The sequence below is a fragment of the Sinocyclocheilus grahami genome, unplaced genomic scaffold, assembly GCF_001515645.1.
Source record: "Sinocyclocheilus grahami isolate Dianchi unplaced genomic scaffold, SAMN03320097.WGS_v1.1 scaffold1159.1, whole genome shotgun sequence".
Classification (NCBI taxonomy): Eukaryota; Metazoa; Chordata; class Actinopteri; order Cypriniformes; family Cyprinidae; genus Sinocyclocheilus; species Sinocyclocheilus grahami.
This window is the reverse complement of record NW_015506338.1, coordinates 279,470-292,117: the sequence shown is the minus strand read 5'-3', so window position 1 is coordinate 292,117 and position 12,648 is coordinate 279,470. Positions and strand designations below refer to the sequence as shown.

Sequence of the window (12,648 nt, the reverse complement as noted above, 5' to 3'; positions counted from 1 at the left end):
GGGGCAAACGCAGTTAAACCCCAGTGGTTAACCCCATCGGAGCAGCACACACTCCTGCTTTTACACAAACAGACCGTGTGGCTGTAATAGAGCTTGAGGCATTTATTCTTAATGACCACTGACGCGTTGCTATGGATGACAGCTACAGTATACATGCAGCTTATGGTGAGCTTACGTTGATGGCCATGAGGTGTCGGTAGCGCAGCGAGTTCATGTTCTTCAGCAAGTGGCCTTCGTCAAACACAGCATACTCCAGCTTGAGCTTGCAGAACAGGCTGCGGTCACTGCTATTTCCAATAGCCAGGTTGTAACTGTGCACAAGAGACCATCTTAATGAGCTGAGGTATTAAGGGGCAGGACATGAGGCACAGCCATGTTTCATTACCATAAATAATGAATGGGACAGGGTCATTTTACTTGGACCTTTTCACGGTCACTCAAACGCTGAGTATTTCATCATTATTATGTCTTTAACAAGGGTGCTTTTTTTCTATGCTAACTTCATGGCTTGTGGCTCCGTGTGTGGGCTTAGTTCAAAAGATACATATTTCCCCAGGCGCCTTCTCGGATTTGCATGCAGGTGGTCTACGAAGGATATGACACCTCGACTCTTACTTCAAGGGTTCAGGGCAAGAACCATGAGTGTATATGAGAGCTTGAACTTCGATACTCACGTGGAGACAATGATGTTGTAATCCACTATTTGATTCAGAATCTCATAGCGCATATACTTGCGATCCTCGGCAGACCCTACCGAAATAACTCAATTAGACTGACATCAGCATTTTCTTTTACAGTATATGTTATATCAATTTTTTTTCATGCCAAAACATTTCCTTTTCAAGGTTAATGTGTAAAGTAAACCTTTTGTAGGTTGGTTTCTCCACAAAAAGTGGAGCACAATCAAAACATTAGTTTATTTTCTGCATCCTAACAGACAGACACAGCAGCACTGGCTCAAAGTATAATGTGAGATTAGGGAGGAAATATCAGTTTGTTTGACCAGTGGTAGATGGAGAAAGTGTTTGGGAGAAGAAATAAAAAAGATCAAATAAAATAAATAAATATTTTTATGTGTAATAATTATATAATAATATAATTAGATATAATATTTGTGTGTGTGTGTATGTATATATATATATATATATATATAATATAAAATAAAATTTCATATAAAAAATATATAATTAAATAATTACAAACAATAATATTATATTACTTATTATATATAAATAATATTTATATAATACAAATAAATAAATTAAAAAAAATAAATACATAAAAAATAATTGAATAATATGCATTTTCAAATTGAAAAGTTATTTTACACAGACACACACACACACACACACACATATATATATATACAGTATATATATATATATATATCAAACATTAGCTTTATTGAGAGAGAGAGAGAGAGAGGCAATAAATAAATGAGTGAATGAATGAATGAATGAATAAATGAATGAATGAACTTCACCTGTAAAAGATTAAAAAAAGGCTTGGTTTTACCATAATATATCAGCACTTTGAAACTGGGGCACCAAAGTTTCAGTTCCCGAACCCAATTATCTGTAAAAGTAACAAGAAGTTTAGGTGATTCAGACTGTTTCGGTGTTGGATGGTGATGGTTATTTATATGTGTGTGTGTGTGTGTATCTTAACTATACACAGTACACACACATATACAGTGGGGCAAAAAAGTATTTAGTCAGCCACCAATTGTGCAAGTTCTCCCACTAAAAAAATAATTTCCATTTTTATAAAAAAAAAAAAAAAAAAATTGTGTATATATATATATAACATTTAGTAATATATAATTCTAGCAATATATTTAGGTTTGGTACAATTATTAAATGTTTGTTTAAAAAAAAGTCTTATGCTGCATTTATATTTGAAAATACAGTAGAACAGTAATATTGTGAATTGTTTTAATATTTCAAAATGTATTTTTTATTAAAAATATATACAATATATATATATTAGAAGAATTTTATCTAATTAATTAATATTCGATAACATAATGTGTCGATTAATTAATCTAATTAATCGCAAATTAAATTTGGCTGTGAAATTACCCACAAAAGATAATTTAAAGCCATTATTGTGTTAAATGAGAAAGAATAGTAGACATTACAAATAGTAGCTTTTGAAAGAAATATTTTATTTGATTCAACATCAAATTTATTACGAAAACGTTTAGGCTACAACGGCCTAAAATAAACACTGGAACATAAAAGATGATAATATGAGAAACCAGTTACCAACCATCTTCAAAATACCTTCTTTTATGTTGTGCAAAAGAAAGTCATACAGGTTTGAAACGACATGAGGTAATTGATGACAAAATAAAAAATTTTGGGTGAACGATCCCATTAATGTTTGTTTGGTTGTTAGGTTCAAACTTTTTATTGTAAAACAGTCACTATTACAGAACAGATGGTTACATATTGTTATCCTTTTTTCTTACAAAAATGAACAGAAAAATAAAATAGAAACAAAAATAATAATGTTCAGATAAATGTACATACAAACAAACATCTGAATATACAAATACTATCACTCAACCACAGTCATATATCCAGAAATACATTGTCATTAATGAAACTGAATATGTACAATTAAAAAAGATCAAATAAAATAAATAAATATATATATATATAATATAAAATAAAATTTCATATAAAAAATATATAATTAAATAATTACAAACAATAATATTATATTACTTATTATATATAAATAATATTTATATAATACAAATAAATAAATTAAAAAAAATAAATACATAAAAAATAATTGAATAATATGCATTTTCAAATTGAAAAGTTATTTTACACAGACACACACACACACACACACACATATATATATATACAGTATATATATATATATATATCAAACATTAGCTTTATTGAGAGAGAGAGAGAGAGAGGCAATAAATAAATGAGTGAATGAATGAATGAATGAATAAATGAATGAATGAACTTCACCTGTAAAAGATTAAAAAAAGGCTTGGTTTTACCATAATATATCAGCACTTTGAAACTGGGGCACCAAAGTTTCAGTTCCCGAACCCAATTATCTGTAAAAGTAACAAGAAGTTTAGGTGATTCAGACTGTTCCTCATTTTGTCTCTCATAGTTGAGGTATACCTATGATGAAAATTACAGGCCTCTCTCATCTTTTTAAGTGGGAGAACTTGCACAATTGGTGGCTGACTAAATACTTTTTTTCCCCACTGTATTATGCAAGCACATACTTTGTTTTTGGAAGCGATTAATCATGATTAATCGATTTTACAGCCCTAGTTATTTAGATGCTAATTGCTCTATTCACCAAGTGTAGAAGCAGGAACGGTGATGAGATGAGGCCCATTGTTCCCTTCCTGATAAAGGTGGGCCAGAAACGAGATGGTCTGAATGGTCTTTCCCAAACCCTAAAAGAAGAAAACGCATCCTAGCGATTAAATATGGGATCATCGCAATGTAAATGATCATTCAGACACAACCATCATAAAAACAGACCATCTCATCTGCCAGGATTCCACTAAGTTTGTTCTGATGTAGTAAAGCCAGCCAGTTAAGTCCAATCAGCTGGTACGGTTTCAGCTGGAATCTAGAAAAACCCAAAGAAATTTGAAAATAAATGATCACTCTGCAATGAAAATGCCATTTTTTTCCCTGAAATCTATGATGTTAAATCTTACGTGCTAGTGAGGATCTGGGGTTGGCTCATAGAGCCCGGGCCCTTGTTCATCACTTGGGTCACGTCTTGGATCAGTTTTACCGATATCTCCTCACACTTGCTCATGAGACCTTTAACAACTTCCCTTTCCTTCAGAACCTCCCTACATCCTGTCAGCAGCTCAGTGGAAAGACAGTTTCCTCTGTGCATGGTGTCATCCTGAGAAAGAAATGAGAAAAAGTGTTGCTCTTTGATCATGACCTCATGTTCTGGCAGTTATCAGCAGAAAGCAAAATGCGCAGTTCTCTCACCAGGTTTTTCCATGTTTTAAAGGGTCTCAGCTCGGTGATTTTCTGAGCCTTCTTCAAAGAGCATCCTGCAATGAGTGTGAGCTCATCCACAGAAGCGGTCTGAAAGAAGCTGAGGATCTCAGATTTGAGTTTGGATAGGGTTTCATCTGATTGGTCAGAGTCAGAGTCCAGTAATACATTCACCAAAGAGGCCTCAGAGTCACTGCACTCCTCCTCTGAGCTCACATATATGGTTTTGGTCACTACCGACTGCTTTGCACTCCTCTGAGATGGTTTGGTCCCGTCAAGAGGTCTGTGTGGTTTTGGTTGGGGTCGGCTGGGAAGTTGGACAACCTGAGTTTGTTGATGGGTACTTGCGCCCCGTCTGGTGCGTTTGGCAGCAGTGGAAATTTGAGAGGTGTCATCCTCAGACTCAACTTCTAAATGTACAGAAAGAGTGTAAGCATTAGGACAATTATCACATGCTTATGTAGCATCTTTGTTCTCATGCCTCTATCTAAATTTGAATTAAAACTGCTTAATTATGGGATGGATGGTTGCCTAACAACTAGCAGCTGAATTTCTGCTTATGAAAACCTCAGCCCAGCTGAGACTTGAAATTTTGAATATTTTTCTGGATGGGAAAGAGATGTTGACATCTTTAATTAATTTAATTTAAATCAATTTAATTGAATCTAGCTCCACACCAATAGGTGTCAGTATAAAGTTCAAGACTACTGCAGTATCTGTTGTTTAGGAAGACTAATAAGATCTAGAATCAGGTTGTAAAGTAAATAAATAAATAATAAACTATAAATATTACAAGTTTAATTCATTAAAAAATAAATAATGAATAAATATTTGAGGAAAAAAGCTTAACTTGAATGATTTTAGCAAATGGCTGCAATATTGTTAAGAGTGAAAATTTTAAGGGAGTCTGAATACTTTGCTATATATATATAGCAATTCCATTTGGTGTCACTAGAGGCACAAACAAAAAATATTGTATCAGTTATTTTTATACAAAAAAAACAACAACCACTGAAAAAAAATGCTTGATTTTATCATAATATACTACCATTTTCAGTCCGGGGCACCAAAGTTTCAGTTCTGTTTATATTAATAATGCATGTTTTATAAGTATGCTAGAAAAGTATGTATATACTGTACTGGACATAATACATCCATCATGTTGCGCTGACCTACAATGTCAGTTGTAACACTGTTCCCTGGCATTTATAACTATGAAGACTCCTACCGTGGCCTCATGGGATAGTAAAGTGTCCATTGGCTATTGCTTCATGAAACTGCATATTACTACTTGGAATACTGCTTTGACATACTACAGTAAAGTACACATATTATTGTGTCTAGCGTGCTTTAAAGCTGTAGACAATAAATCTCCCATCAAATCTCACCAAGGTCAGAGAACATTCGTAGTGTTTCCAAGGCATCGTCAATAAGCCAGCTATGTTCCTGAAGCACATCCCTGAGTTCCTGCGGGACGTCACACACTTCAACATTATCCCTCAAGCTCAAACAAATATTTTATTCACGTACTGTACGAAAATGGCCAACGTCAGCCAGTAATGACTCACATTCTTGTTTAGATGGGGAAATTTCCTCTGGAGTTTTCTCAGCATACGTTCCTGATCTTTAGATCTCGGCTCAGGCTCCTCCTCCTCTGAATCATCCACCTAATGAGACACAAAACACCATTGTGACCCACGTCCCAGTGCTGCAGGGCTGATGTATTTTTGTAGGTCGAAACCTGGAAACGAGTTTGCATTTTAGCATTCTGGTTCCATCATCCTGAAGTAAATAGTTTTTTTTTTTAATGGATTTTAAGTTAAAGGGGTCATATGATGCGATTTCAATTTTTCCTTTCTCTTTGGAGTGTTATAAGCTCTTGGTGCATAAAGAAAATCTGTAAAGTTCCAAAGACTAAAGTCTCAAATCCAAAGAGATATTCTTTATAAAAGTTAAGTCAGCCACACCTACCTAAAACGGCTCGATCTAACACGCCCCCACATGCCTACATCACTATGTGGAAATATTAGCATAATGCCGCCCAAATGTTCACGAAAGAAAGAAGGCGTGGTTTCAGGAACAGCTGTAGTGTTGATGCAGCCATGTCAGGGAGACTCTGTGTTTCAGTGCGAAAGCAAAAGCACTTTATTTGGCCTTCCGGAAGTAGATGCAATTAGGAATAATTGGTTAAGATTCATTTACAACAGAACAGCACAACCCAGATGTTCGAATTTGTGCAATGCATTTTATGGACGACAGTTTTTTGAACCTAGAAGAGTACAAGGCTGGCTGTGCACAAAGGCTATTTCTAAAAAAAAATTTAAAAAGGTCAATTCCGACTTTGCGATGACAATCTAGCACTTCTGAATCAGCGACTGTTTGAGAGAGGCGGGGCATAGAGGACCTACAATAATGTACAGTATTTGAAAAAGAATGTGTTTTTTGAACATTAAAGCATGTCAACATATTCTGTTACACCAAATACACAAAATAACGTGGCGAAGGTGGAAATACCGACCCAGTGTTTACAAGTGTGGAGAAGGAGGACTGTTCAAAAGTTGTGTTGAATGACACATATTTATATGTCTTTGTATCAGTTTATTGTTTAAAATGGTCTGTTCGTGTGTGTATCCTGGATGTTTAAATCTTTTAAAACCTAAAAGATTTCTTCCACTGACCTTTCCAACGTGATTACGTAATGCATGAAGTTGTGGACGCGCACTGTAGAGCTAGTGCAAAACGAGCATGTTGTTAAAAAGTATATACATTTTTATTTTTTTAGAAAATGGTTTCACTAGATAAGACCCTTATTCCTCAGCTGGGATCGTTGTAGAGCCCTTTGAACCTGCATTGAAACTGCAGTTTGGGCCTTCAACCCCTTGGCCGTCATTGAAGTCCACTATGTGGAGAAAAATCCTGGAATGTTTTCCTTAAAACCCTTAATTTCTTTTCGACTGAAGAAAGAAAGACATGAACATCTTTGATGACATAGGGGTGAGTAAATTATCAGGACATTTATCTGGATTGAATGAATCCTTTAAATGTCTGAAGTAAGGTCTGTGGTTAACACAAGATCGAGATATTTTCACGTTTTATCAGAAAATACCTCCTGTTTTTTTTTTTAAACCTTTTACTTGTCTTGAAAAAGCCTGTTACTAACAACAGCTAAATGGAGGTTGTCGGGGACATTAAACATCGTCATTATATCGAACAGGAAATCTCATCTACTCACTAGTCGCCCTCACACCTCATTGTGTTTATAATCTCGCTCTTGCAAGCTGTTCTAACTCAAATTTACAGGGAAAATGTTTTTTTAAATAAAGACTGAAAGAATGACGTTTGAGTCATGTGACTGTGATGTAATTGGTTTATAGCCTATGTTTAGCTTTGACTTGAAAAACCAATTGACCCTTCGCTGGGAGTTTGATTGTCAGGCGATCTGACTAATCATAACACTGAATCTGCCATTTTGTCCAACAAACAATCCAGACAGGAGAGTTGATTTACGTCGGAGGACTTGATCTTGAAAAATGGTGTGTATTGATGTATTTTTACAATTGAAACAAGATATCTTCTGATGTTCATTAATGTTTATTTCATGCTTTAACTAGTAAAGAAAAAGAGATGATCGGTTAATGTGCTGTTTGAACTGAGGCGCTACAGCGATCCGTCACAACACGTTAAAAAGCCACAAAACTATATTTTTTTTGCATTTCTTAAAAAATGACAAAATTTGAAAGACTTTGCTTCATATCAAAAGCAACCTGCTCTGTCTTGTCTGTCAGCATGTTGTCTTTTTCCTCTTTGCTCCGTGATGTATTTTTCACTGAGCGAGAATGTTGCGAAGGGTCAATTGTGTTCATTTGTGAAGATTATCAGGATGAATAAAATGGGTAAGAATCATATACTTTTATTGGTCAAAAAGCTTATTTTCTGCAATAATTGAAAAGCTTTTTGTGGAGCTAACCAAAGTAATGGTAACTTATGGGTTGCCCTACAGAAATACATCATCACTGCAGTACTAAATTGCAGACGCACACACTCTCGCCAATGACAAATGACGAATTGCCCAATAAATCATCTCGAAAAGGGATTAACCAGTAACCTGGCACTTGATATCCCAGGTAGAAAGACATACTGTTAGTGTCCTTGATCGGGACACTCTTTTCAATTTAGCCTCGGAGGATTTGCTTCGGCATAAAATGCCTTGCTGTCAGTATTGAGAGGATCAGAGACGGAGCGTCCCATGTTAATCCAATGACTGGGCTTGAGCTCACCGCAGAAGCCCGCCTCTTTCTCCTGTGATGGGAGCTGTCGCTCTCCTGGGAAGCGCCACACATCTGCTGCTGTCTCCTCTCATGGACCGAATCAGACGCTGAAAAGGAGAGCACGTCAACAAGGCTCAGCAACACACGAATCAATGCAGCAAATGCATCTTCACCTCAAACTCAGCTGGATTCAGAAATACTGAAGCCATTCAAGCGATCAATGAGCTTTTATCATGGGAGCTGTTCAGATTGATGGAGTGGCTCTGCTTATCTGTACCTGCCATCCCAGACGTCTTCAGGGGCGAGGGGCGCGCACTATTGGTCACCTAAAACGTCAATGAGATGATTATTGACATGAAGCCCAAACGATGGCTGGAATGCTCCCAAAATTGTCACAGTGGGTGTAGAAAGCGCTTGTTTTACCATACGTGATCCTTTCTGTCGTGTTTTTAGAGCTTTTGAGGTAGATCTCGTTGTTCTGCTGTGCTTCGGCCTCCTCTCAGTCTTCATCACAGTTACGTCCTCTTCATCAGACAGTGATATCTCATCATCAGATGACAGCACTATTTTCTCAGGCTCTTCTTGCCTTGATATCAAAGTATAATGAACAACTTTGTAGGGTTGGAACTATTTGATAAAATAAATACCTTTTCATTATCAATTCTAAGGTCAAGTCTCAGCAATGTCAGTTTATGGCAGTAAAACAAATGCATGTGAGAACTTAAAAGCAGGTGCAGAAAGAACCTACAGACTTTTTTTGCACTCTGCATTGTATAATTTTGTAAGGCTGCAAATATTTCATCAAATCGATAATAACTGGTAATGAAAATGGTCAACAACATTATTGATTCATCAGCTAGAGTGTAAAAAACCCCCAAAACTGTACAATGCAAGTTGTTCGAAGCATGTACTGTATCCCTTTAAATAGCCTGTTAAATTTACAAAATATCAAAAAATCCTAAATTTTAATGTACAAAATATTAAATAACCTGTTACATTCACGGTTAAAAATAAATAAAGGCAGAAATTCACTGTAAGAAATACTACATATTACAGGATGGCATATTGGTGCCTGACTATATTTTTTATATTTTATTATATAGCTCTTAAGTGATAAAATGTTTATACAATAAAATCTGCTTTTTACCATAAAATGTACTGATAACCACTTTAATAATGCAAAAAATATAATAAAAATAACAAAATATAATAAAAATATATATAATAAATATTATTATATAAAATATAATAAAAAGCCACACTATGAATATCATAAGTACATCATAAATAGCCTATTGATAAAAAATGACCAATACTCTTATTATAGACAGTGCTCATATGCACAAACATAAAATAACATCAGAGTAACACACGTGACACTAAAATAATGGGAAAACATTAGCTAAATAACAGAAAATGTAACACAAAACACCCTAATGTACATTACTAATAACAATAATGAGAAGAAAAATATGTAGATAAAATATTTTCATGTGACGCCGGGATTTCTGGGAATGTGTTTACTGTAAATTATATGGCAGTTCATAGGTTTTCCTTCCAAAACGCATACAGTTTTACAGTAAAATGACATTCAATGCAATGTTAAACCATAAACTTACAGTTAACCAGTTAAATGGTTTTACTATAAGCATTTTCTTTTAGGGTTATAAACATTTTTACATTGTGGGAGCATTATATATTCACAGTGCCTCGGCCTGAAGCACAAATACTGCAGCTGATTACTGACCTGACTGGCATCATGGAACTGCCTAAGATCTCAATATCAGAGTCAGAGTCAGAAAGGGCAGTGGAGAGAGCTGATCCTGATGGACGTTGGGTTTCAGGAGTCTCTGGAATGATAGTGTCTGACTCTGCTGGAATAAAGCAATAAAGCACAGGAGGCCTTCAGGCAAAAACACCACGCATGCCCTTGAGAGGCTTATTACACTGTTTGCATTGGCAACACTGTACTGATATTCCTCAGACATTCTAGCTGCTGACTGTCAGATATTATAGACATGAATAGAATATAAATACATTTAATTATCGACAGCCATGACGTTTTTATAATATTTGCATAGCTACTTAATTGGCACCAGGTTTGCTATGATGGGAACACTTAATGCTATTTTATTCATTAACCATCGTGAGATGGCCACATGAAGCATTAAATAAAACGATATTAAATCAATGTGAAGAACAGGGTCTCGTCTGAAGTGCATACTGTCGAACTCATCACACCTACCCGAGGGATCCACATGATTAGAGGACGCTGCTCCTTTCTTTCTCCTCATTGTTCAGTCTTAACGCGTTATCAACAGCTCAGTCCAGCTTTACGCGCCATGTCATGCATCTCAATCGATACAATCATCGACTTCTGACTCGTGCTTCCCCGAATCTACTACCTATCAACTGGAATGAGCTGATTTTTGGACAAGAATAGCATTTCTCTCTAACAAAGAACTCGCTCACCGGCGAGCTAATAAATTATTGCTTTGTCAATAACAGCCTCGCATCGGCTTCGGCCATCGGTAAATACCAGAAAACCCTTTTAACTCGGACCATTTCACTGCACGTTATGAGTCTTTGGGATATTTCACCGGGTTGTATTGTACCTAATGTTTTTAATGAATGAAGACAGCGTAATCACGCTAGCCGGTTGTAACATCTGTAACTACGGTGGCCGTGAAGGTAACGTACGTACGTGTAGTCACAGGGGACCGAGCGAGAGTATGAACTTTAATACGATACATTACATTTTTATTTTATCTTAATTATTATTATTATGTAATTTATTCCTGTCATGCAAAACTGTATTTTCAGCATCATTACTCCAGTCTTCAGTGTCACATGATCCTTCAGAAGTCATTCTGATATGCTGATTTGCTGCTCAAGAAACATTTATTATTAATATTAATAGTGAAAACAGTTGTGCTACTTAATATTTATGCAGAAACCGTGATATTCTCCCATTCAGATGCTTGGGGTATGTGTGTATTTTTATATATATATATTTTTTTTTAGAAATGCATGCTTTTATTCATCAAATATGCATTAAATTGATCAAAAATGACAGCAAAACATGTATAATGTCACAAAAGATTCTATTTCAAATAAATGCTGTTCCTCTGAATTTTGTATTCATCATAGAATCCTTAAAAACTTTCAACAAAATATCAAGCAGCAAAAACTGTTTAGGCTATTAACTGAGCACCAATAATATTTGAGCAATGGAAGGATTTATTAGAATGATTTCTGAAGATCATGTGACACTGAAGACTGGAGTAATGATGCTGAAAATTCAGCTTTGCATCACAGGAATAAACTACATTGTAAAATATATTCAAATAGATTTTTTAATAATAATTAACAATATTACTGTTAATAGTATTAATCAAATTTGAATGTAATAATATTTCACAATATACAATGTAACAGTAAAATTATGTAATATTTCACTATATGGGCCATTCTACAGAACTGGTCCAAACTGCTGTCCCTCAACCAAAGAACATATTTAAAAAGCATTTAAGTAGCCTCTTCAAATCTTAGATGTTTACTAAGATCCTTCTATTATCTATCGAAACCCACACTAATATGTAAAATATTAGTAAGCTTAATATATATAAAATCATCATTTATTGGGTAATTTCAATTGGGAGGTGGCTGTCCTGAACCCTAACCCCTAAATTTCAACTTATGAAAATGATATTGAAATAATTTGTATATTTTTTCCCATTGTTGTTTTTAAAAGTATCTTTTTGATTCTTTTAAAAAGTTAAGTTAAAAATATATATTTATTTTATATTTTCTTTGGAAATTATGAAAATGTATGTACAAAACTGTGTCCCGCACTTTTTTGTCACTACTGAAACAATGTATAGTCCATTGGCTGAGACTGATTTTAACTACACCCCTAAATTTATGATCAGGAAATATTTACGTATCACTTTCTCTCATAGCTACATGATGAGTAGATATAGGCCCCATCATTTTGAGGTAAATGTGTTTAAAAATCGGACAAATCTGTGTGTAACTTTAAGGAATGTCACTACCGAATGCCTTTTTTCTGCAATTAAGCACACTTTTTTGGGAGTTATTCCATAACATTTAGTTTTTATATGTGTTCCACTGTTCAGAACTGTGCTAGCTAACCATATGTTGATTAGAATCTCTGAGCTAAGATCAAAAGTATCTAAAATTGTCACTACCAAAACATTCTCATTGTCACAAACCAAACATTTGGTCGAATTTCGGTAGTGACATCTTTGGGTTTTTTTTGGGGGGGGGGGGGGGGGTTATCCCATAGAATTGTCACTACCGAAACAGTCACGATCGAAACATGTCGTCATTGTTTCGGTAGTGACAAA

General features: G+C 35.1%; 1 protein-coding gene across 1 annotated transcript in view; it reads right to left on the bottom strand.

The window, feature by feature from the left end:
* The window catches only part of smarcad1b (SNF2 related chromatin remodeling ATPase with DExD box 1b), an 18,999-nt gene extending 8,088 nt beyond the window's left edge, over nucleotides 1–10,911 (bottom strand). The window contains exons 1-14 of the mRNA XM_016253113.1: nucleotides 10,524–10,911; nucleotides 10,026–10,149; nucleotides 8,702–8,864; nucleotides 8,556–8,604; nucleotides 8,288–8,385; nucleotides 5,579–5,677; nucleotides 5,399–5,477; nucleotides 4,002–4,420; nucleotides 3,713–3,909; nucleotides 3,531–3,621; nucleotides 3,343–3,442; nucleotides 3,029–3,088; nucleotides 675–750; nucleotides 176–311 (exon numbers count right to left, since the gene is read on the bottom strand). Of these exons, the coding sequence (XP_016108599.1) occupies nucleotides 176–311; nucleotides 675–750; nucleotides 3,029–3,088; nucleotides 3,343–3,442; nucleotides 3,531–3,621; nucleotides 3,713–3,909; nucleotides 4,002–4,420; nucleotides 5,399–5,477; nucleotides 5,579–5,677; nucleotides 8,288–8,385; nucleotides 8,556–8,604; nucleotides 8,702–8,864; nucleotides 10,026–10,149; nucleotides 10,524–10,572 (1,740 nt within the window). The 5' untranslated portion in view covers nucleotides 10,573–10,911. The remainder of the gene's footprint in view (nucleotides 1–175; nucleotides 312–674; nucleotides 751–3,028; nucleotides 3,089–3,342; nucleotides 3,443–3,530; nucleotides 3,622–3,712; nucleotides 3,910–4,001; nucleotides 4,421–5,398; nucleotides 5,478–5,578; nucleotides 5,678–8,287; nucleotides 8,386–8,555; nucleotides 8,605–8,701; nucleotides 8,865–10,025; nucleotides 10,150–10,523) is intronic.
* Nucleotides 10,912–12,648: the final 1,737 nt, after the last annotated feature.